At 44.5% G+C, this 26,027-nt stretch overlaps 1 protein-coding gene across 28 annotated transcripts in view; it reads left to right on the top strand.

The window, feature by feature from the left end:
• The window catches only part of PEAK1 (pseudopodium enriched atypical kinase 1), a 337,872-nt gene extending 314,829 nt beyond the window's left edge, over positions 1-23,043 (top strand). For all 28 annotated transcript variants that reach the window (XM_055418081.2, XM_055418088.2, XM_055418090.2 and 25 more), the window contains one exon: positions 16,605-23,043. In XM_055418081.2, the coding sequence (XP_055274056.2) occupies positions 16,605-17,765 (1,161 nt within the window). In that variant the 3' untranslated portion in view covers positions 17,766-23,043. The remainder of the gene's footprint in view (positions 1-16,604) is intronic.
• Positions 23,044-26,027: the final 2,984 nt, after the last annotated feature.

Raw genomic sequence — 26,027 nt, forward strand, 5'->3', positions numbered from 1 at the left:
TCTCCTGCTGTGTCCTTCTCCAAGGGGTCTTCCCGACCAGGGATCGAACCCGCATCTCTTATGTCTCCTACATTGGTAGACAGGTTCTTTACCACTAGGGTCACCTGTGTCTCTTCTTATAAGGACACTAATCCATATCAAGGCCCCACCCTTTTACTCTCAGTTAACCCTAGTTACCTCTTTATAGGTCCTATCTCCAAATATAGTTAACACTGAGGGTTAACACATCAACATATAAATTTGAGGGTTCATGATTCAGTCCATAGCATTCTGCCCCTGACCCCCCCCAAAAAAATTCATGTTCTTATCCCGTGCAAAATATGTTCAATCCATCCTAACAGCCCCGTAGGTAACTCATTCTAACAAAAACTCTAAAGTCCAAAGTCTCATCTAAATATCATAGAAATCAGATATGTGTAAAACTCAAGGTCTGATAAATCCTGAGGCAAATTGCCTCCCCAACTATGAACCTATGAAACTAGTCAAGTTATATACTCCCAGAATACAGTGGTGGGCAAGCATGGGATAGACTGTCCCATTCTAAAAGGGAGAAATCAGAAGCAAAGAGGGGATGATGGGCTCCAGCAAGTCCAAAATCTTGCAAGACAAATTCCATTAGATATTAAGGCTCCAGAACAATCCTCTTGGACTCAGTACTCTGTCTTCCAGGCCCACTAGGGTGACAGAATCACCCGTGTCTCTGCTGGGCACCCTGATCCTTTGGGTCTTTGTAAGGACCCGCCCACGTGACTGCCAGGGCAGCCTGCCCCTGAGGCACTGGGCAGGTTCGTCCTGGCCTTCCCAATCTGGAGAGGCAGCCTGGCCCTTCAAAACCAAGGAGGAAACAGTCTTGCTTCTGGGCCTGTGGTGGGAGTAGCAGCCCTGTGGTGATCCCTGAAACAGCTTTTCAGGGTCATTCTTCCCTCTCCTTAAAGAACAGTGCACGTTCACAGCTAAATAGCTCTATGATCCACTCCTGGAGAATCCATTAGCCTTCCTTCATTCCACCCAGTTTTCTCTGTCCCTTTAGTTCAAACTGACAGTGCCTTTGTCGATGTAACCCCATCTCTATTTCTAGCTTCTGCTGAGATGGCTGATTAAGTCCACGAGTCACAGTCTGTCTCCTTATCAAATGGCTGTTCTGCTACACCCTTAGTATTCTCTTTAGAACAATTTTTGTCATTTTTTGTGGTGTGGGTAGGCTGAGAGTTTTCTAAATCTTCAAGTTCTGGTTCCTTTTTGCTTAACAATTCCTTCTTCAACTCTTTCTCCCTCTGCACTTCACTATAAGCAGTCAGAAGGAAGCAAGTTGTTCTTTAATACTTTGTCTCTCAGCTAAATATTCAATTTCATTGCTCACAAGTTCTGCCTTAACAAAATGCTGGAACAGAGTTTAGCCAAGTTCTTTGCCATTTTTTAAGAAATCTCATCTTTTTTCCTAGTTTCTAATAAATGTTCCTCATTTCTGAGACCTCACCAAAATCACCCTTAATGTCCATATTTCTAGCAACAATCTGTTCATAAGTTTCTAAGCTTTTTCTATCGTGGCTTTTAAAACTCTTTCAGCTTATACCCAATTCCAAAGCCACTTCTTTCTGCATTTTGGGGTACTGCTTACAGCAGTACCCTACTTCTCAGCAACAAAATCTTGGTCTGCTCGGGCCACCATAACAAAATACCATAGACTGGATATATTTTCTCCTAGTTTGGGAGACGGGAAAGGAAGATTCTCTTCCTGGCTTCTCTTCTCTTCCTTATGTCCACACTTGGGAGGGTGGGGGAGAGAGTATGTCACATTGGGTGTTGGGGCTTTAACATGTGAGTCTTAAGGACACAATTCAGTTCATAGCTTTATTCTGTTTTTCATTCAGTGTGACTATATGTATGATTTTCCTTGGTCTTAAAGTAAAAAACATCACAACATAGAATAAAGGAAAGTAGTCAGCTAATGTGAGTCCAAATTCTCTGTCATTGTGTATACCCAAGCAAGTCATATAACCTCTCTTGATTTTCAGTGCCCTACCTACCTCATGAGATTGTTATATGTATATGTGTTTATGTAGTGAAACTGTTTTTGTAAATTTTGAAGTATATATAAAATATAATAAAATAATGCATTAGTCTTGTTAACAGTAATGGAAACATACTTCTCAACATTCTTTTGGTCATTCACTATTATTCTTCATTAATATTAGGCACTAGCCTGAGCATATTTTAATAGGCTCGTACTTAGATATTTTCTTTCTCAGTCCTTCAAAGTCATAAACATCTTTCCTTAAAATTATGAGAGAAAGCTACTAAGTGTAACAATCCTTCAGAATTTTAGTACTGCCAAAAATTGGAAACAAACTAAGTGCCTGATATTAAGGACACAATGTAATAAATTATGATGTATTAGCCCAATGGAATGTTTTCAGCCATTAAAAATGTTATTATGAAGATTATTTAAAATCATGGAAAACATTTTTTACATTGATTAAGTGTCACATTAAAATAGCAGAATACCAAATACTGTAACCATAACTTAAAAAAAGAATTGACCTACAAAATGGTAATATACAAATGATTTCTGTGTTAGAGTAGATTATGGACAGTTTTTATTTTGTTTAAAAAATGATGTCATAATGTCTTTTCAGTGAAAAAAACTAAGGAATTGAAGATTATGGATTATTTGATAGTGAGCTTCTTGAAGGCACAGGTGTCATTACTTATTATCTCTGTAGTCCCATCCTCTGAACACAAATTATAAATAGCTCCTGCTTCATGCTACCCAGCTTTGCACTCACTAGTTCCTCTCTTTGGACTGCTTTTCTGGGAAGAGCATTGTCTGCACAGGTAACCTATTTCAGAATCACCTGTGGGATCCTCATTAAAAATGTGCTTACCTTGATCCCATCTCACACCTACCAAATCAGTATTTCTGGAAGTGAGGCCTGGGCAACTACACTGCTAGCAAGCACCTTCAGGTGGTTCCTCCACAAAATTTCAGGACTGTTGATATAGAGGTTAAGAATTTAGATTGTTGTCAGAAAGACTTGTGTTTAAATTTGTATTTTAGCTATCCTATGAGCTGTGTTACTTTGGCCCAGTTACTTGCCTTTACTAAGCCCTTTGTCTTTATTTGTAAAATGGAGAAAATACTTCATTTTCCCTAAAGCCGTTGTGAAAAAATCACAAGAGTCGGTTGTACCTAGAGATGTATATAGTACTCAGAGCATCATTTGACACAAAGTAAGCATTCAGTACATGGTAGCTACTCATTCCACCACTCCCTTCTCAAGTACCTAGAAAACTCCTCACTCAGTCATGTCCTGCTCTCTGCCACCCCATTGACTGTAACTCACCAGGCTCCTCTGTCCATGGAATTCTCCAGGCAAGAGTACTGGAGTGGGTAGCCATTCCTTTCCCCAGGGGATCTTTCCACCCCAGGGATCAAACCTGCATCTCCTACATTGCAGGCAGATTCTTTACCATCTGAGCCACTGGGGAAGCCCAGAGAACTCCTATATTTTCTTAAAGAATCCAGCTCTGTGAATTTTTTTCTCTGATCTTCTGAGAATATGTTGATGGCTCCTCTCTGTGTACCCACTCTATACATAGTGGATTTCTCTACCACTGTTCTGTCATACTACAGTTCTACAGTACTGTGCTGTGCTATGCTAAGTCACTTCAGGCATGTCTGACTCTTTGTAACCCTATGGACTGTAGCCCCCCAGGTTCCTCTGTCCATGGGATTCTCCAGGCAAGAATACTGGAGTCGGTTGCCATGCCCTCCTCCAGGGAATCTTCCCTACCCTGGGATTGAACCTGCGTCTCTTATGTTGCCTGCATTTGCAGGCAGGTTCTTTACCACTCTCGCCACCTGAGAAGCCCATTCGATACTACCATTACCCAATTAAAGTAACATGCCTCCCTCCCCACTGTTATACTTGAGCTTCCCTGCGGCAGGGAACATGGCTTGCTAAACCATATATCTTTGTTATATTATAATGTTGCATACATAGTGGGCATTCAATAAATATTTCTTGACCTTTCAGCAAACACTGACTGTATAAAACATTGTAATATCTGCGTGCGTTTACAGAAATACATATGAATAAGGCAAAAGCCTTGCCCTCAAAGAGCATGTATTCCAGTGGGAAAGACAAAGGCATAAGTAACTTTTAAACAAGACATTATAGTAAAGGTTAAGAGTGGTGTGAAGATGTAAAGATAAAGATTAATAAATGAAAGAAGTCATTTTAACGTGGTTAAATCTCAGGGCCAATAAAAAAGGGCCTCTAGTGTCTACTTCACATTATTCTTAGGGGTAAATACAGTATATGGAGAGAATAGTAGAAAATGGAGCTGGGAAGATTTGGGACCAAATTTAGAGGCTTTGATTGATGAGCTTAAGAGGTTAGGATTTATTTTGTGTTTTGTGGGAAACCATTAAGGATTTTTAAACAGAGAGATAACATAAGATTAATGATTTTAGAGATTAATGGTTTTAAAAATAAACTGTGGTGGAAAAGTTCAGAAGCATTGGAAGCAGGGAAGCCAATCATTATGCTGTTTTAATGGTCCAGGTAAGTAATGATGAGATCTTGCAATAAGACCATCAAAACAAGGGACAGGTGGTGAAGGAGCTGGGACAGGCAGTCGACCGTCTCTGGTGAGTGTCTGGATGTAGGACGAGGGCGCTGATGCTGAGACTTCACGAAGGAGCAGCCCCAGGAGGACGGTGATGCCATTAACTGAAATATGACTCAGAAAAACCAGAAAGAGGAGTTCTCTGTGCAGTGTGCCCACGGGACAGCCAAGTCAAGAGAAGATGTGTAGCCAGATAAAAGCGTGAGTTTGGTGCTCAGAAGAGAGGTCAAGGTTACCCAGTGCTCTCATCAACCTGATTTAATTCAAACTGGGAATGTATGATACTGTAGTGGTAGAGTCTGCATATTGGGAAAAGGCCCACACAGCTAAATGACCTAAAGCAGAATTTGAAAGGGATATAGCAAAAGACAAGAACCCACAGATCAGCGTTGAAGATTCAGGAAGGTTTGAGCAATATAAGAAGGCAGGAGTTGAATCTCTGGTAAACCTCAAAAAAAAAAACAAACAACGAACAGTCTTTGAAGCAGTGGAAGTGGATATCAAATGCAGTGAGTTAGGGAAGTGTGAAACAGGGAGGCTGAGGAGGCAGTGAGCACAGCGCATTTTTAAGAGTTTTGGTGAAGAAAAGACCACATTGATTCCTAGACAGTATTTAACCTTCAGCTCCTGTTTGTGTCATTCATGTCTCCTTTTATCCCCACATCACCATTTGGTGAGCCACCATGCAGTAGATTGGACCGTCTGTCTCTGTGGCTGCATGTTGGCTGGACTCCAGCCCTTAACTTCCCTGTTCTAAATAAAATCCACCTTACTTTTGCCACCTTTCAAAGAATCTGGGTAGCCACTGAACAAACACGTAATCTTCAAAGTACACTCATCAACTTTCAAAGGGCAGGCCTTCATCATTCCAAACAGGAAGAACCTGAGAACAGAGAGGAACAATTACTTTTGCATAGCGTCATCAACTTTTATGGCAGGCTGCCTCTTCATTCCTACATGGAACTTATCCTATTAGATCATACCTGAGTCGGTGGATTGGTCCTGCTGTTCCTCAGTGTTATCCTTGAGTGGACAAATGACAGCTATTTGCCTAGAAGCAGGGTGGACAGTTGGTAAAATTATGGCTCAGTGTCCATGGGACATTCTTTTTTCACTGTTGTTATGAGATCATTTTTTAACAAATGCTGCTATGTGAGACCACATGAGAAATTGATGAAATTACTTTGAGGAAGGCAATGAAAATCTTTTGTAAGCAAAAGTATACATTTCTGACTTATTTTTGCAGCACTTCCAACTCTGTGGTAGTAGGTATCTTCTTTTTCTAAAGGAGTCCTGCTCTTTGTTCTCACAGAGAGAGCACACAAACTCAGTGAAGGTGTTCACTTCCCTATTACAGCACTGGAGCAGCTTCTTTCTTCTAACTGTGCCAAGAATCTTGTTAAAAGCTTGTAATAAAGTAGAGGTGAACTGTGGCGACCAACATCTTTTATTGCATTTTGACTCTGGAGTCTCCGTTGATCTCATTTGGGTGGTTGCTGAGAAAGCAAGACAGTAAATGAAAAAGCATTAATAGGAATAACTGGGATTGGTAGGAATTTACAACTAGTTCAGACTATAGGATCAGGCAATTAATTGCTAGCTTAGTGACAAGGAACCAGCTATAGAGAGGAAACCATTTTCATTTTCATAATGCAACACAAGTGTGCCCAACGTTGGACCTTCCCAGAAAGCGACTGATCAGCAGCCAGCTCTACAAACTTGTAGCCACCCTAGGTCAGTGTCCACTATACCTCACTGCTGAATGCATACAGAAGTGCCTTAAAGTCTCTACTGGAAATTGGGTTCAAAAGGAGAGATTTGGAGTACTCATGTAAACCAAAAATCAAAATGAACTGTCTAGTGGGAAAAGAGCCACAGCTTTAATTAATGAAGTGAGAGGACACAGCTGAGAATTATAAATTGGGATTCAAACTAATAGAATTCCTAATCTGGGCCCTCAGCAGGTTGTTCAACTGGTTTGTGCCTCAGTTTCTCCAGTGTGATCATCCTGGGTGTCACCTGGTCAGCCTAAATTAGTGGTTCAGGAACATACATGAATTTCTTTTGCTCTGTATGCTGAATGGGAGCATAAAAAGAGTTCAGTGAGTACAAATCACCAATAAAATAGTGAAATCTTATACAGTTGCCTTCTTGAATTTCTTTTCTAGACTCCCAAATATTGGGGGGAGCATGTGAACATTTTTACAGCAAGTCAAGCTATAAAATACCTGGCCTACCTGACAGGTCTCATAGCAGATTTCTGAAGCATGGAGTTCTGATTCCTGGGGTCCCAGACAGTATTTATATAGTAAACACTTCTTTCATTTTGAATATGATTGTAATAGCATTGAGCATGTATGGTCTTAGCTCTGTAGCAGCAAGTAAGGCAGTACTCCTTCTGGGCAGATCAAAGAACTGAGATCTATCAGTGATCAGCCTGTATTCTCAGAGTGAGGTCGTACCAAATAATGAATATCAATTTAGAATTTGCCACTTTTCATTCTTCGCCCTTTCCCATATGCTGTTGTACTTTGGGGTAATGTGACAGGATAGCACAGATGGCATAGTGTGTGTGCAGTCGTCAGCATGTATCATTTTTGTCCCTCTGCCATTCATTCCCCACAACATCCTCTCACTTAAGGTTCACTGAGGTCCTGTAAAGTGCACAGAGCAAGCTGGAAATGGGAATCCCTGCTGATAAAGTGGAAGTTGGCTGAAGGCACACTAGGCCAACTGGGCCCATAATAGAAAAATAAAAGCTAATGTAGAATATTTTTGAAGAGTCCTGTATTTTATACTTATTGCTTCCTTTAGAGAAAAGAGAAAATTGAATGGAAAGACAAAGAGCAGTGTTGTTTTGTGTGGGTTTGTACAGCACAAAGCCCCTGAGCCTCCAGGGCAGCCTGGACTCAGCAGACAGCCCCCATTGTTCAGATATGACTCATTTGTGTAGTCAGGTCATGAGCGTTTATTACCCAGATTTGTCTGCCCTTGCCCCCTCCCCATCAGCTTGCCAGCTTCCATCTGTTTCATAAGAGCTAATCATATATTCTAGCTGTTCTGAGTAAATAAGCCTTATGGCTACACCAGGTCAGATGTCACCGTTCTCAGTATTTGTGTAGTGACACTGAGCATGCACTAGGTGCCTGACTCTGTGCTGGGCCCTGAAGATAAAAATATCTGCTCTTAAGACAGACAAAAAATGTGACAGCTGTAATAATAGAGGCATGTACATGAGATGTAGCTAAACACAGGAGATTTAGGGCATTTAGCACTTTCTGTCTTTGACACACATGACACATGTGAAGACTTTAAAGAAAAAAATAAGTGGGAATCCATCAGGCAGATGAGGGCAGAAACGGAGCCTCAATCAGAGAGAGCCCCTGGAGGGTAGGATTAGGGTGCTGGCTGCAGGGAGCTCAGTGTGGCAAAAGCGGGAGAGAGGGGAGAAATAAGCCTAGTAAGGGAAGCCAGGCCAGGACTTTATCCTCTGGAGATAATGGGGAACCCCTAGTAAGTTTCTTCAATTTTTTTTGAAAGATGGCTCTTGTGGCTATGTAAAAGGTATATTTGAGAGAAATCACATGAGAGTCGGGGAGACCAGTTGGAAATCTTTGGTAGCAGATGAGCAAATGATAATGGTAGCCATAGAGATGGAGAAAAGAGGAGAATTTGAAAGCATATGGGGACAAAATCAGTTGAAGCTGGTGATTAACGAGATGCAGGGAATGAGGATGGAGGAGAAACCCAAGAGTGAACTTGATAACTCATCTAGATGCTGGGGCAGATAACAGGGCCATTCACCAAAAGCGGGCATACTGGAACAGGAAATTTGGTGGGGAAAAGTTCAGGTTTGGTTATGTTGACTTTAAGGCATCTATCTATAGGATGGGACATATGTGGAGAGAAATCAAGTAGGCCCTTGTATAGATAAGTCTGAAGCTCAAAGATAAGTTTGGATTGCAAATGTAGATGTGGAAGTCAGCAGTATATCACGATGGTTGAAGCCTTGGGCTTCCTGAAGGGAGAGTGTCAATGAGAAAAGAGAGCAGACCCCTCAAACACCAGCATTTCAGGGAGCCTTTGGGAGGAAAGGTCGAGTAAGTAAGAACTGATAATACCACTCCCCATTCAACAGCTGATTTATTCCACAGCCATCCAGTTTTGCCAAATGTCCACCATCCCCCCTCCCCACCTTCCTACTTCATTGCCTTGAACTAAATATCTATTCCACTCCCCAGTACTGAAAGGGCGGAAAGTGTACACCTTCATTACAGGTCCCGGGCATCGTGGGCATTCTGACAGTGTCAGTAGCATTAGACACATAACCTTGTCTTCTCCGTCCCAGCTGCTTGTAGTGAGGCTTTACAGTCAAAGCCCCCCACAGTCTACTTTTTTAAAGTTAGCTATCTAGCTAGATTAAGATTATTATAGCAAACATAAATGCTCTATAATGGCAAGTTTGCCTCAACGGTATGCAGAGTAGTTGCCAGGAGCAACACAGAAAATGAGCTCCTGCGTTGAAATGAATGTTTGGAATTAAACTTCCCAGGTTGTGTGTGGGGAATCCATTGTCAGTCCTGTTTCCCCACTAAGATCAGGCTTGTGTGAGGGTTATGGGCTTTGACTCGGGTCTCAGAAGGTCTCAGAAGAGATTAACTTCGCTCTGATTCTGGAAGCATTTTTCCCCCATTTTCCAGCAGGCGATTTGTCTGTGGTTAAGGAGTTCCCACTGTATCTGGGGGCTCTGGCCTGGTGCTTCAGGATGCCGTGTTCTCCAGACAGGAAGTCCTTGAGGACCCGTCATGTACTTTTTTGAATGCTCAGTTGATGGGAGTCAGTATTTCTCCTCTCCTCTGCTCTCACTCATCTTGATTAACTCAGACAAGCACGTAGTTTCCCCCAGCCTCTTTTGTTGTGACAGTGTCTTGTCCACGTTGGTGGGTGTGGAACTATTGGCTGACTGGCTCTCCTTTTGATGTTCTTCTGGCTTTCTTTGGGAGAAATAGCTTGTGAGAGGGCAAGCAGGCAGAGGTCAGTGTGCGCAGGATGGGCGTCCCCTCCAGCTTCCCCACACGAAGCCTTCCCTCTATATGAATAAGGCGTTGCCACTTCCGTAGAACCAAGAACATGTCTGTAAAGAGGCCTAGAGCGTGTTTGGAGATTCAGCCTTCTCCAGCCTGGTTTTTTGTTCTCTTGCTGCACAGTTTCCATGCAGGTGACTTGTGGATCTTGATGTCGCAGCTCCCTCTAGTGTCACCATGGCTCAGGCTCTCCTAGGGCTTTTCTTCCCATTCAGAAAATGTACCCAATACAGTCTGCCAAAATCAGCAGCATTTTAAATAGATTTTCCCATACATAGTGAAAACAAATATGAAGTGCCTTCTCTCCCATTACAAAAGGGAATCTTACATGAAGATATGGGACCATTCCAGCTCCAGTTTTGTTCCTATTTCAGAATTTTGTGGAGCTGAGGAGTCCTGTGGAAATCATTCTTCTTGGCAAGTGGAATCTTTCAGTTGAAGCCAGCTACCCTCTGTAAGGAGGGAATGTGAATTCCTTTCAAGAAAGGTAAATGAAAATGGGAGGCCAAGAAGTTACTTTGATCTCTGCTAGAGAAAATACTGAGTAGGAGAAGGAAAAAACAACAAGCAGCAGGAAGACCCCTCTCCATTTGTTCTGGAAAGAGTGACTTGTTTTCTGAAATGACTTTTGAACTAGAAATTCATCATCTGAAGCCAAGTCATTTTGAGGTTTTTTTTTAAACCAAAGGAGTCAAGTTATTAATATTTGAAAAATGGCTACTTTGTGGTGAATAGAATAATATAACACTCCTACCTAAATTAACATCATCGCAGCCTCCATAATAAAGATTTATGTGATACTCATCATATGAAAAACCCTATTATGGAAATCTCCATAGGTCTGTGTTTTTGTTGTAACTGTTTTCTTAGTTATGAGCTAGTTAAAAGCACTAGTATTTTGTTTTCTTCTTTCATACTCCAGTCTTCTCCCTTTTTCCTTTGCCCTTACAACTAGCATGACCAGTTATTCTTCAGCCGTCTCCATATCATGAGATGAAGAGATAAGGAAATGCCAGCTCCTCAACATGACTCTCTAAGCAGACTCTTTTCCTTCAGAGCATCCAAAGTGACTAAACAATTTATCATTTCTTCTTCATAAATCACTTTGAACCTTTATCTCAAGTTGATCTGTGAAGCCAAACATAAATTCTTGTTGTAGTATCCATGTTCTTATCTACTCACAAAACTCTGAGATAGCTTCTAAAATTGTGTGGGGGTGTGTGTGTGGAGTGTGTATGGATACAGTTAGAATAGAAGTAACAATTAGAATATCTTCTCTGCTTTTAATGGCAAGCCACGAGGTGGCAAGTCTTCTTCTGTGCAACTTGGCACAGTGAAAACTACAGTTTGGCTAAACAGTTCTCCTCCTTAGTCTTAGACTGGCCCATCTTAAATTAGAATATAGTGCTGATCTTGACTTGTTGGTCAGGGCTGACCTGGCATGGAGGTGGGAAACCTTAATGGTCCCTGTTTAGCCACCCTTTGCCAAACCTGTCATCAGAGAGCCTCACTGCTGGGGCATGTAGCTCTCAGACCCCAAAGAAAGATGAAATTTTCTGTCTTGCTCTCTGTTTGAAAAAATGGGCTGTTGCTGCTGCTAAGTCACTTCAGTCGTGTCCGACTCTGTGCGACCCCATAGACAGCAGCCCACCAGGCTCTCCCGTCCCTGGGATTCTCCAAGCAAGAACACTGGAGTGGGTTGCCATTTCCTTCTCCAATGCATGAAAGTGAAAAGTGAAAGTAAAGTCACTCAGTTGTGTCCAACTCTTCACAACCACATGAACTGTATAGCCTACCAGGCACCTCTGTGCATGGGATTTTCCAGGCAAGAGTACTGGAGTAGGATGCCATCGCCTTCTCCAGAAAAAATGTGAGGATTCTATAATGCGTCACTTTTTAACATTTACAAGTTGTCATTGTTTTAGTAATTATGAATGTTACATTTGTATAGCTTAGTAGTTTACAGGGGTTTCCCTGATGACTCAGACAGTAAAGAATCCACCTGCAATGAGGGAGACCTGGGTTTGATCCCTGGGTTGGAAAGATCACCTGGAGGAGGGCATGGCATCCCACTCCAGTATTCTTACCTGGAGAACCCCCATGGACAGAGGAGCCTGGCGGACTACAGTCCGTGGGGTCACAAAGAGTCAGACACAACTGAGTGACTAAGCACAGGACAGCACAGCAGCAGTAGTTTACAATTATGCTGTACATACTTGATCTCATTTGATTCTCACAACTGCCCTGTGAAGTAGGTTTCGGTATTCTTTATATTATTTCCTTTACTTAGAAAGACTGGGACCCAGAGAAATTAAGAGAAATGACCAAGGTTACACAGCTGGTAGCGGGGCTAAATGCTAGGCCTTTCAAGTCCTTGGCAAATTTCCCTTCTATAGGGTGACAGAGTTTAACTACAGTCTCATTCAGCCAAACTCAGTGGTATTTGACTGCCTTTTCAAAGGCTGAGGAGTTGGGAACTTTGCACTTCCATTCTAGCTGGCAGTGTGATATTGAGCAAATTATTAAAACTGGAATGTGTCATGTCCTAGATCTAACTCCCATACAACTAAATGATGACTAGTATAAGGTTTTTAAATACCTCGTGACATATAAATATGAAATATTGCCAACAGTACAGTATAGAAAGAATTCATGTTGTGATTGATGAGCATCAGGATTATGTATTATGCTGCATCTGCTGAGACTTAGAAAGCTTTCCAAAGATAATGCTTTCTGAAAGATATATGTTTGAACTTGAACTCAGCCTGGGGATATCTCTATTTCAAGACCAGAAGTTTGCATAAAGAAGAAATGCCAAAAACTGATGAAGTTCATGGTAGAAGACGAAGAAACTTTTTTTCACATCTCTCATGTGTGCGTGCGTGTGTGTGTGATTGACCACTGTAATAAATATGTATAAATGCAATAAAAGAGAGAGGGATGTTCCTCTCCTTCAGCTCCTTTTTTTAAAGCATCTATTTTGATGGAAATCAGCGCCTGCTGCTTCCCAGAACTGAGCATCCATCAACATCCTCCTAAGAAAACGTACATTTTTCTTTGTAAATAGAGAAGGCTAGAAAAGCTTTTCCAAATTTGCTTTTCTGTGTCACCACAATAAACGAGCAAATTGTAGACACTGCAGAGCACCTGTTGCTGGGAGGCTTTGGTGTCAGTGAGGTACAGCAGCGTGCTCCCGCCAAGGAGGAAAAGTGGCAAGTTTGTTCTTGGTTCCCAGGGTCGTGGAGGAGCTGTCGGCCCAGGCTGTTATAATCTATGAATAGTGTTGGAGGCTTAGCCTTCCGTTGTCAGCTTCTCATATTGTATCATGAGGATAATTCTTTTAGGGGTGATTTTTATTTATTTATTGTTTTTCTAACCTTTTAAGACTAGAAATACAATAGTTGTTTCAGGATGTAGAACTCTTGGCTAATGTTTTTGTTCGAAAACTCTTCCTTGATCCATAACCACTTAATAAGATTCTTTTTGAGAGGGCTTATTGCTTGAATATTGGCCTGGTAAGAGAAAATGTACACACGTCATTTTGAAGCATGGTTGTGTCGGTATTTGCTCAGTAGTGTCAGTGCTGGGTCGTATGGTAGTTCTATTTTTAGTTTTTTAAACAACCTTCCTACTCTTCTCCACAGTGAATGTGTCAGTTTACATTCCCACCAACAGTGCAAGAGTGTTCTCTTTTCTTCACATCCTCTCTAGCGTTTATTGTTTGCATATTTTTTATCTATCCCAATGTTCAGTGTAGATAGTGTTACAGCACTGTTTACAGTGACCAGGACATGGAAACAACCCAAATGCCCAATGATAGATGAATGGATAAAGAAGATGTAGTACATATCTACAATGGAATATTACTCAGCCATAAAAAGGAACAGACTTGGCTCATTTGTAGAGATGTGGATGGACCTAGAGTCTGTCATACAGAGTGAAGAAATCAGAAATACAAAAACAAATATATTAACACATATATGTGGAATCTAGAAAAATGATTTTGTTGTTTAGTCACTAAGTCATGTCCAACTCTTTTGTGACTACATTTGCTGTAGCCCGCCAGGCTCCTCTATCCATGGGGTTTCCCAGACAAAAATACTGGAGTAGATTGCCATTTCTTTCTCCAGGGGATCTTCCTGACCCAGGGATGAAACCCACATCTCCTGAATTGCAGGTAGATTCTTTACCACTGAGCCACCTGAGAAACAATAGAAAAATGATATAGATGAAACTATTTTTCAGGGCAGGAATAGAGATACAGATACAGGAAACAGACACGTGGACATAGGTGGGAAAGGGACAGGTGAGACAAATTGGGAGTTAAGACTGACATATAATATACATTCAGTCATGTTTGACTCTTTGCAACCCCGTGGGCTGTAACCCGCTAGGGTCCTCTGTCCATGGAATTTTCCAGACAAGAATACTGGAGTGGGTAGCCATTCCCTTCTCCAGGGGATATTCCCAACCCAAGGATAGAACCTAGGTCTACTGCATTGCAGGCAGATTCTTTACTATCTGAGCCATGAGGGAAGTCCAATAATATACACTACTGTGTGTAAAATAAATAGCTAGTGGGAAGCTGCTATAAAGCACAGGGAGCTCAGCTCAGTGCTCTATGATGATCTAGAAGGGTGGATAGAGGGAGTTGGGGGAGGGAGGTCCAAAAGGGAGGGGCTATATGTATATATACAGCTGATTCACTTCATTGTGCAGCAAAAATTAATACACTATTGTAAAGCAGTTATACTCTAATTATTTTTTTAATGAAATAAACCACCAGTGACTCAAATGGAGGAAAATAGGCAAAGGATATGAAGAAATAGGGATCTTCCCTCATAGCTCAGTTGGTAAAGAATCTGCCTGCAATGCAGGAAACCCCAGTTCGATTCCTGGGTTGGGAAGATCTGCTGATAGGCTACCCATTCCAGTATTCTTAGGCTTCCCTTGTGGCTCAGCTGATAAAGAATCCGCCTGCAATGCAGGAGACCTGGGTTCAATCCCTGGGTTGGGATGATCCCCTGGAGAAGGGAAAGGCTACCCAATCTAGTGTTCTGGCCTGGAGAATTCCATGGACGATGTAGTCCATGAGGTTGCAGAGAGTCAGACATGACTGAGCGACTTTCACTTCACTTCATGAAGTAGTTAATGGTAATGAAAAGGGGGAAATTACAGTGGACCCTTAAAGATGTGAAGAAGTGCTCAATAACTCATTAAAAATAGTGTCTCCAAAGATACTTTTCTTCACTTATCAGATCAGCAGAGATAAAGCTTGTAAACATGATAGGCTGGCAAGAATGGGAAGAGAACAAGCACCTCCCCCCCACCCCCACCCCCCTGCATCACTGGCTGATGTGTAAACTGACTCAACTTGATAGAGGCAATTTGGTAACATTTATCAAACATCTAAATACAGATCCCCTTTGACTCAGCACTTCCACTTCTGGAAACTTATCCTACAGGTATCCTCATACACAAGCAATATGGGGATGTATAAGGCTTTTCACTGCAACATTGTCTGCAGCTGGAAAGAACCTGAATGTCTGCCAGTAGAGAGGGGTAACTGAACTCTTCTTGTATGTCCATGCACTGGAATGTATGTAGCTATAAAAAAAAAAAAACTATTAATACTATGCTATCTATGAACAGTTCCAAGATGTGTTGTTAAGTAATAAAAGCTAGGTACAGATTGTTGTTCAAAAAAAAAGAGAGAGAAAATGTAAAACTCAGACTTCTGCCATTGAAATGCTGGTTTTGCTCCGATTAGACGAGGCCAGCGATTCTCTCAAACTTTCTTCTTTACCCTGCCAGTGACCCATGAGTGCCTGAGTTGTGACCATCACAATGACATTCACTGAAAAGTTAGGAAGACCCATAGTTTACCTGGTTAATTCTATGTCAATCTCCTGACCAGTGATATAAGGTATTCTGGCCTGTGTTATAAGCTATTTATTGAGCTGCTGTGTAAGTCTGGGCTATAAAACTTCATAGAAAGAAAGCATAAATGGAAAATGACTTTTTGTTTTTCAGTTTTCTAGATAAGGGGCAAGATAGAGTGGAAGGAGGAAGCTTTGGTGTCAGGCAGACTTAGGTTTGCAAACTAGTTGCCCTGGGTTTGTGTTTTTTGTTTTTGTTTTTTAAATCCTTAAGTCCGCAGCCTACTTTGGGCTTCCCAGATGGCTCAGCAGTAAAGAATCTGCCTGCAAAGCAGGAGACGCAGGTTTGATCCCTGCATTAGGAAGATCCCCTGGAGAAGGAAATGGCAACCCACTCCAGTATTGTTGCCTGGAGAATTCCATAGACAGAGGAGCCTGGCAGGCTACAGTCCATGGGGTCACAGACAATTGGATATGACTGAGCAACTGACCATGCACACACACACAGCCGACTTTAAAGAGTTAGTGTAAGGACTAGAGGGCTTCCCTGTTGGCTCAGCGCTAAAGAGTCCACCTGCAGTGCAGTAGCCACAGGAGAAGCAAGTTTGATCCCTGGGTGGGGAAGATTCCCTGGCGGAGGGCATGGCAACCCACTCCAGTATTCTTTCCTGGAGAATCCCATGAACAGAGGAGCCTGGCGGGCTACAGTCCACAGGGTCGCAAAGATGCGGACACAACTGAAGCGACTTAGCACACACGCACACATAAGGACTAGAGATCATATGCATGATGGGTTAAGCATGAAAACACAGCTTCTGTCACTCAACACAGGGTCACCGAAACCCTTTCTGGAAAACTCAACTCTAATGCTGTGTCTTCACTGCAACTCTGTTGCTCTCGCTACTCCAGACTCCTACCAATCACCTTCTAGTTAACCCCTCTTTACAAATCACAAGCCTTGTTATGATAGTGTGCATTTTAAATTGTGTTCTTTGCTTTCTTCCTTCAGATCTGTAAGAGCAAAGCTAAAGAATCGCAGCAATATTATCACAGCTTGGCTGTCCGGCAGAGTCTGGCTGTCCATTTTAACATCCAGCAGGACTGCGGTCACTTCCTTGCTGAAGTTCCTAAGCGCCTGCTTCCCTGGGAGGATCCTGATGCCCCCGAAGAGGAAGAGGATGACATGGAAGCAACGGAAGAGGTGAAAGGAGAAGCTGATGGGAAGGGCCCAGACCTGGGCTCCGAAGCAGAGTTGTCCCACAAAGAAGGCCAGGCAGTCATCAGCAGGAAGCAGAGAAGCCACGTTGTGGTCATCACCAGAGAGGTTCCCTGTCTCACAGTGGCCGACTTTGTGCGAGACTCTCTGGCACAGCATGGGAAAAGCCCGGATGCGTACGAGAGGCAAGTGTGTCTGCTGCTTCTGCAGCTGTGCTCGGGCCTGGAGCACCTCAAACCCTACCACGTCACCCACTGCGATCTGCGTCTGGAGAACCTGCTGCTCGTCCACTACCAGCCCAGGGGGCCCACCCAGGGCCTGGGGTCCGCGGAGCCCAGCCCCACCCCGTCTTGTCCCACGAGACTCATCGTCAGCAACTTCTCCCAGGCCAAGCAGAAGAGCCATTTGGTAGACCCTGAGATCCTCCGGGACCAGTCCCGCCTCGCCCCAGAGATCATCACGGCCACGCAATATAAAAAGTGTGACGAGTTCCAGACAGGCATCCTCATCTATGAGATGCTGCACCTGCCCAACCCTTTTGATGAGAACCCAGAGCTGAAGGAGAAGGAGTACACTCGGGCTGACCTGCCCCGCATCCCACTCCGCTCCCCCTATTCCCGGGGCCTGCAGCAACTGGCCAGCTGCCTCCTAAATCCCAACCCTTCTGAGCGGATCCTCATTTCAGATGCCAAAGGCATCCTCCAGTGTCTGCTCTGGGGCCCCCGGGAAGATCTCTTCCAGACTTTCACTGCCTCCCCCAGCCCCGCTCACAGGAACATCCTGCTCCAGAACTGGCTGGACATCAAGCGCACACTGCTCATGATCAAGTTTGCCGAGAAGTCCCTGGACCGGGAGGGTGGTGTCAGCCTGGAGGACTGGCTTTGTGCTCAGTATCTGGCTTTTGCCACTCCGGACTCTCTCAGCTGTGTTGTGAAAATCCTGCAGCCCCGTTAACATGTCCCAGTCCCTGCTCTTACTTCATGTGTCACCTTCTTCAAGTTGCCCACACACTTCCCCTTCCTGGTACTCATACAGAATTCAAGAAAAGAGGAGAGACAAGCCTTCCATCCCCATCCAAGTCCAGTGAGACGCTGAGTCCATCTTAACATTAGAGAAAGTCAGCTGCACAAATGTGCAGCTGCCATTCATGGGAACACCTTCCGCCCTAACTGTCCCCAAGTGCAGGAAATATGAAGATGCATCCTTGAAGTGACAGCTCCTCTGGTTTGAATTCCATGAGCTGGGTCAAGTTCCTCCAGAACTCTGAGTATCACCTGTCTTTTTAACACCATGTATTTATTCTCACTAGCAATAGACAGATTTAACCAGTACTTATCGTCATCTACTAAACTTTTGCAACAGACTGTTTTCCTTTAAAGGATCAATAATTGGCTCTCTTACCAAGCAGAACTGCCATCCTTAGCATCAGCCCAGTTTTGGTTCCAGGAATTACATCCTTTGTTCTAGCGGATGGTAGAAGGACAAGGAGAGAGAATCCATCCTTAGGGTCATGCACCCATTTGGTTTCCATTATCAGTAAGTTTGTGTGCTGTATGGAAGACAGCCCTAAGTCTCCCCTCGTGCTGCCACTGCCTGGATCTCCTTCATCTTGGTTCTGTCCCCACTTGCCAGTGAAGTTTGGGTTTATCAGCCCATGACAGAGCTGACCCAAGGTGGTGTCACCAGGGCCCCAGCAGGGCAGAGTGCAGTTCAGATCTTACAGATAAGTGGCAGGACAAAAGGAGATGGTATTCCTGCACGTGCAGTTCTCTAGGGGCCATCAGGGGAACAGAATTTAAAGGACCGTACTTTGATTACTGTCAGAGCTGTCAGCCGTGGCAGCCAGGGCTACCTGTACCCAGATCACAGTTTTCCCCTGAGCCATAATTGGCCAGCCTCCTTCTATCAGCAGCCAGTGTTAACTAGTCTACCAAATGCTGTAGACAACAGCTCTGCATGGAAATGGCTGTCCGTTGAGCTGTAGTATCTCCCTCAAGGGCACGGTGTGACTGGCTATTAGGATGGCCAGAAGGCAGAGGAAGGGAAGAAGGCCACTGATGAGACCTCCTCCTCGCAATGCCCACATTGTCTAGAGAGACCGCCTCCTAGCTGCACGGCACATTGCTCCCAGTGACTCAGAAACAGCACTGAGGGCAGCTCATAGGGAGTTTGGATTGCTGAGGTAGGTGGCCAAGAGCACCCTGCATGGGGTCTGTGCTCCCCTCCCTTGGATACATGTGCAATTTTTTGTATGTATTTTTTTTAGCTGTATATACAGTGTTTATGTTGCAACTTCATGTGAAGCAATATCCACAGAAACCTTCCCCTTCTTCCCTTGGCACATATTTGCGCTGAGATGAGTGTCCCTTCCACCCCCACCCAGTGTGTGTGTGTGTGTGTGTGTGTGTGTGTGTGTGTGTGTGTTATTCAAAACTGTGAGCATCTGTTCTGTTTACTTCTACTTTGAAATCCCAAGAGTCGCCCAGACAGTGTGAGTGTGTGTACACGTGTATACCCGTGTGTATGCACATGCCCGCTGGAAGTAGGGGCCGGGCCTTTGGGGGAGCAACCTGTGGCAGGGTTGATGGACACATCCTCTGCCTGTGGGCACGATGGCCCTGGGCCCCGCATCAGCCTCTGCGGAGCTTGTTAAAACCAAGCCTGATTGTGCAGTATTATTTAGATAGCACGTTAGTGGCCTTTTAGTAATTTCTAAACTTTTAACATTATTAACCACCTTTCACATGATTCACCTATATCAAAGAGGATCAAGAAAAGAGAAGAATGTATTTTATTGTGCTCTTCTTTGCTTCATTTTCTTTTTTTTTTTTAAGAGAATGGGATCCGTGAGGCCCATCTGGAGGATGCCCCTGTCCTCCCGGCCAGCAGTTCAGGACTTCCAGGGAAGAGAGCTGGTTGGCCCACACAGAGTCTTATCTCCTCTGGCCAGAGTGCAAGGCTCTGCCCCCCGGGAATAGCCACCGGACGGGCGCGCCACTGCAGGCCAGCAGTCTGCTCTCTCTCGGTGCCCTGCAACCTGGCCTCACTTTGCCTGGCAGGCTAACCCACGTGCACATAACCCCCTGCCCAGTGATACACTGACGTGGCAGCGCACAGACCACTGACCCTGCCAGCCAGCACGCCCCTTAGCAGCCTGCTCTCCATGGTCTGCACATTGAGATGCTTTCTCAATGTCACTCTCATGCTGCCTTGCCCGTGTGAATTTGAATGTTGACTATTTAATGCAGTTTCATATTTAATGAAGAATGTTTCCTGGTCCCTTTGTTTTCTAGGTATCCTTCACCACCACCACCCTCCTTTTTTTCTCCTGTTTCTGTTTTGACTTGGATCCAGTCTTCTTCATTTTAACTCGATAGTATTATAAGCACGGACACCCTCCACTACCATTATCTTATAGCACTGGCAAACCGAGCACCTTTTCACATTAGATGTGTTTAGTACTGTTTTCATAGTCGGACTTGTGAAAGGCAAAAGATGAATGCCAGCTAGTCAGGAAGGGACTCGGGCTGCCCTGAGATGGGTGGCTAGATTAATAGTTCTCTGAGTGAGGGCCAAAGAACGTAAGGTGGGAAAGGACGAAGGTGTTACAGGTGAGAACAGAATAGGCAAGATAACCCTATTTCTAGGCAAGAGGTATTGTCAGATGGTCCTCCAAATATTTTTCCAAAATGATGAAATTCAATCTCATATTAACACAAATATTTTGCATTTCCATTTTAATTGTAGCAGAAACTTTGAATTCATTCATCAACTGCAAAGAAATCCTGCCCTCAGACACAGACATACATATTTATACATATTATATATATATATATATATATATATCTGAGTTCTGGATTGTGACTAGTATAGCACTTTAAGTTTTCTCAAGTAACATCAAGTTATTTTCTTCAATAGGGATTGGATTTTTTTCTCTTCTTTTGAAGTCTGTACTATAGATTCTTCCATGTATATTGAGAATTTGAACAATGAAGCCGCTATTGGAACTTTTCCTTAAGCCACACGAGCAAGAATAATCTCTCGTACACTTTTAGGTACCAGAGAAACAGGAAAATGGCTGGAGTAGCCAAGCCCAAGACTGAATGTACAGCAGAGTGCCTTGTTAGCATGCTCGCCTCATCTGGGAGGAAGGGAATTAGACGTTCCACGAGAAGGAGGGGGGCTGTGAAATCAGGGCTCCCTTGCTCGCCTGAGGAGAGCCCTTAGTGCACTAGCATGATGCCAAGGAGCTAATTCATCAAGAATAACAGCAAGATGGTGGAAGGAGCAGTTGCAGCCCGTGGCGTCAACAACAGAATGGTGAAGGACGTCCGCAACCCATAGGCTCAGTCAGAATCGGAAGCCAGGACTACGGCAGTGGGTTAACGGGGTGAGACATGCAAGGGAGCACAGCACTCACATTCCCTCATCTACCGATGCTGAGGGCCCGAAAGTACAGTCTGTTGGTTAGAATTCTAAGGGTCTGAGTAGCCTTTCACTGTCATGGGGGCCAGTTGTGCTTCCAAACTCAGTCCAAGTTTGTGAACTTAGAAAACTCTAAACCAAGAGATCTGAGCCTCTGGAAATATTAATGATAATCCTGGGAATTAGACTACCTAAAATTCTATTTTAAAGTCTCTAGCATTATAAAATATCCATGAAAGATCTTTGGGGCCTACTAAACAGTAGGGCATAGAAGGATTGCACTCCCCTTCCCACATTTGAATTAAGAATACTTTGGTGCTAGGAAATTACCTGACTTAGTTTTGCTGATAGGAGTTTTCCCTAGATGTTACCAGCAGTGATCTGAAAAAAATATGGGTTAGCTCCAGAAATTGGGATGGACTTAGGATACTGCGCTGTATTCCAAATGATTCTAGATGTATAAATAAAGTATGAACATACTTGGGATGGGCAGGGAGTAACTTGACTTCCTGGGCTAACTCTGACATGTTTTTTATTCCCCTTACTAGTTGACAAGGAGTAAAAATTCTGGTTCAGCCTAATGAGTGAACAGGATGGCTGCCTATGAAAGCAGGTGGTTAGTTTTACCTCAATGAAGCCCATATTCTCAAAGGCCCAAAGTGCTGTGCCAAGACAAATCCAAGTGCCACTCTTGCTCAAGTGTGCGCCGCAGCCTGTGCTGACGGCAGCACCAAATGTGGGGATTCCGTGGACCAAAACCGATGCCATTAGAGAAGCCACGAGTGGTGCCGTGCAAGATTCTAGGTAGAGATTATACCAAAGAAACCAAGCCTCTTTGTCCTGATGTTTTTTAGGTGATGAGGCTGAGTTATGACAGACGCCATGGGAAAATAATTCACTTGCATTCCACATCCAGGTATTCCGCTGATCAAGTAAACCATCCTCAAAAAAGCACCTATTTTTTTAAAAACAAGTCCATTTTGTGTATTGGGTCGGGGGGGGCGGGGGGGAGATGATGCTAATGAAAACCTTGGGCAGATTATAAATTCCCCAGCATTTCAGGAGAAGAAACTATCCCCTCTCCCATTGACTTGACTGTGACAATCACCCAAACTTCAGCTTGGGAACATCATATCCCTGTAACACTGAACGCTGAGGATTTTTTTTTTTTTTTTTTTTGAGATGTGGTAGTTTCAATAGGTTTGTTTTAAAAAAAAAAAAAAAACTTGGGAGATTTCTTTTAAAAGATCTAGTATTTTTTATATACCGAGGTGTTCACCACTCATCATCACCACCATTTAATATTTATAAGTGCCCAGAAAGTACAAGGTGCTATACAGCTGTTAAACACCCTCTCTCCGCAGCTGTTTGAAATTAGAGTAGGTTTTTGCCTCAGCCGCTGCAGAAGCTTTTCCCCTTTTACCTCGGGCGGGCTGCAGGGGCTTGCGTCCGGGACATCCGGTCAGGTGTTTCCCACGCCGGAGCGTTTATTCCAGCTTCTCACTTTTCCCCATCCATTTGCCTCCACTTTTATTTTTTAAATCAAGAAAGTTTCAGGGAATCAAAAGAGGTCGGACATTTTTTAACCTAGCAGAAGTACAGAGTCATATATTTTGCTACAAATATTATATTATGGAAAATCCACTTTGCCCGTGTAGTGTGTGGAAAGTGTGTGTGTGTCCGCGCTCCCGATAACTTGAATGTTGAACCAGCCCTATGGCTTCAGGGTAGCATTTTTGAAAGATAAACCACACTGCTTCAGGAAACTTGCTCCAGATAACTACTTGGTTATCCCTTCCCTTAGCAGTTTTAAAGGGTGTTGCATGCGAACACAACGGGATGGGATTTTTCTGTTGATATGCCGGGCATTTTGGTATGAGATGAGAGCAGAAGCAAGATGTTGTCCTTCTCAGTGATTTGAATCATGGCAGCCCTCATTTCGCTCTCTCTTTCATTCCCCACTGGCTCTGCCCATGCTGACTTTTTGAAAATCTTGTTTCTTTTGTTCTTTCCTGGAGCTTCACCTCTCTGCTTAACATATTTTAGATTTGTAGAAACCTACCAACGAAAGGTCCCCTCTGTCACCAGGCGGCGCCGCCCTTTGGTTTGCTGTGGTACTTTGCTGTGTTCTCTGTGGCATCATGTTACTGTGTAAATAAATTCATTTTCATATCCAGTAAAAATAGACAAGCTCTTGTCCTTTCAGCTTCTCTCCACACTGACGTGCCGCGGACGTGGTTACATCTTAACTCCCAGGAGGTATGCCTTCTCAGATGCTCCTCCCTGCTGACCTGGACTTGTTTTCAATTCATTCCCTCCCTAAACTGAGAAAATCAGGCATAGAAGGGCAAGTGAAGGCCTTCAGCTTTCCCCCAGAGCTCAGAGGGCTGCAGGTTTGTTGTGTGAGATCGCCCCCTAGTGACCAGTCACCATATAGAGGTCCTGTTAGTCGCCCAGTGGTGTCTGACTCTTTGGGACCCCATGGACTGCAGCAGCCAGGCCTCTCTGTCTCTCAGCATCTCCCGAAGTTTGCCCAAGTTCTTGTCTGTTGCATCGGTAATTCCATCCGGCTATCTCATCCTCTGACGCCCTGGGTTTGTTTAAACGGTTTGGTTAGCTGGCTGTGGCTGAGCCTCTCAGTGGCCATCTCAGAGCTCTGCAGACAATATAAGCAGAGCAGGACTTTGTACAGCGTCACCTGCTACAGAATTCACATCCTTTGCCTGTTCCTAAGGGTACATGGTCACACACAGGGTCCTCTCAAAGGCAGACAAGCTAATGAGCAAATGCTTCCGTAGCAGACAAAGGAGGCCACCTGGCTCAGCCTGGACGAGTCCGCAGTGGGCAGAGGCAGTGACAGCTGCCATGTCATTGGAGTAGAATGGTTGAAAGTGCAAACATGTAGACGCTAAATTCAGACCAGATTTTAGAGCTCTTAACCCTTTACCGTGGACACTGTTTCTAGCCCGGTGTTTCTGCTTCTTTCCACCAGCAAGCACTCTAGAACTTTCAGACATAATATTTAAGGGATATTCCAGAAAAGTGATTGCCAGACTCAAGTTGTATATTGCTGAGGAGGTAAAAACTGTACTGATGTGGGCCTCAGAGCTCTCTCTGTTGGCTGGGCCTGGGAGGAAGGGTCAACAGGATAAAGCTAAGAGACAACTCCCTGGGACATAGGCTCAGCCTCTGGAGAGGAGCCCAGGGAACTAACCTTCCTTGTTGTGAACTGACTTCTGGAGGGAGAGAACCAAAGAAAGGGAATTGAGAGGTCTCCACATCACAGAGAGGGAACACAGTTGGCTTGGGTGGCTGTCCAGTGCTCTGCTGGTGAGTGGCCAGCCAGGGCCCCTGAAAGATATGGGCTTGGATGGTGAGGGTTCAGGGTTGTTCAAGCCAGGCTCCAAAGTGGGTGGAGCAAGGCCACAAATGGGATCCCTCTGACCTTTGCTATGACGAGAGAGATCCTGTTACCCCTTTACCACCTTGCCCAGCATGGTATCCATTCCTAAGAATTCTGTCAGTGGGCCCTCTGGAAGACCACTCTTCCCTTTGATTCTGGATTGTCCAGAGGTGATGGACCCCTGACATTTGAGTGGGGCCTTTGGCTTCCCTGGTGGCTCAGATGGTAAAGAATCTGCCTGCAATGCAGGAGACCCAGGTTCAATCACCTAGGTCAGGAAGATCCCCTGGAGGAGGGCATGGCAACCCACTCCAGTATTCTTGCTTGGAGAATCCCATGGACAGAGGAGCCTGGTGGGCTACAGTCCTTAGGGTCACCAAGCATCAGATACAAGTTAGCAGCTAACACTTTAACTTTTTCTTTGGCTTCCACATGCCTGGGAACTGATTTCTTTCAACCCAGGTCAAAAAGAATCTTGAGTTCTTTCCTACCTGGGATTCACTGGTACGAGAAGCTCTCTGGGTGCCTGGCGCAGGGTGTGCACTCCATGAGCTCTCTGCTTTTCTCCAAGACTCAACAAATTATGCTTCCTTGTAAGCGAGCCCATGCTCTACAAGGGAAGGGACTTCACTAGTGCCTCAGAAGCCAAGGGCTGCAGTTGGCAGCTCACAGCTGAAACTTAAAAACTGAATTGCATACAGGGTATAGGGGGAGGGATCTTGGCTGCCAAGATCCAGTTCTTTCAAATGTGCAAACCTCTGAGTGGAAACAGGCTGCCTGGGCACAACTCCTGACCTCCTGGAAATGTTAGGTAACTCTCGCCATACACACATATCCCAACTAACCACTCACTTACCCTCTGAAGGTACGCGAAAGGCTGAGCCTTACTGGTCACCAGTCCCAGCTGGAGAATCTAAGCAGGGCTCCTGGGTGCTGGAGAATGTGCTTGGTGAGGGGGACCTGGGGTCCCAGGAATAGAGGAGCACCAAATCTCTGTCGGGGGCGCAGAGCTCTTGCTCTCTGGAGCCGTCCCCTCACACTTGAGCTGGAGTCCTGGAACCAGGGGTCGCAAGTTGGGCAGAGTGAAAACCTGCGAGCCTGTGGCACATCATCTGTTCCTCTCCCCACAAGTGCCTCATCTCCCTGAACCGCACTCCACCACACACCAAGGGGCACACCCAGAACCACCCCAGTCCCACTGCCCCGGCCTTCCCTGCCCAAGCCACTCATGCCCCCTGATGCCGAGGACAGAGCACACTGTGTGTGTCGGGCTCTGCAGGCCTCCCTGCTCAGGCTCTGAGTAGCCCAGCTTCCCCCACTGACTCTTGTTTCTCCTCAAACTCCTGACCCTGCGCCTTGCCCACACACTCTGGGCAACTGGCCTGGGT

The sequence above is a fragment of the Moschus berezovskii genome, chromosome 21 (assembly GCF_049115385.1).
Source record: "Moschus berezovskii isolate FMDL1 chromosome 21, NW_MosBer_1.0, whole genome shotgun sequence".
In the NCBI taxonomy this organism is placed as follows: Eukaryota; Metazoa; Chordata; class Mammalia; order Artiodactyla; family Moschidae; genus Moschus; species Moschus berezovskii.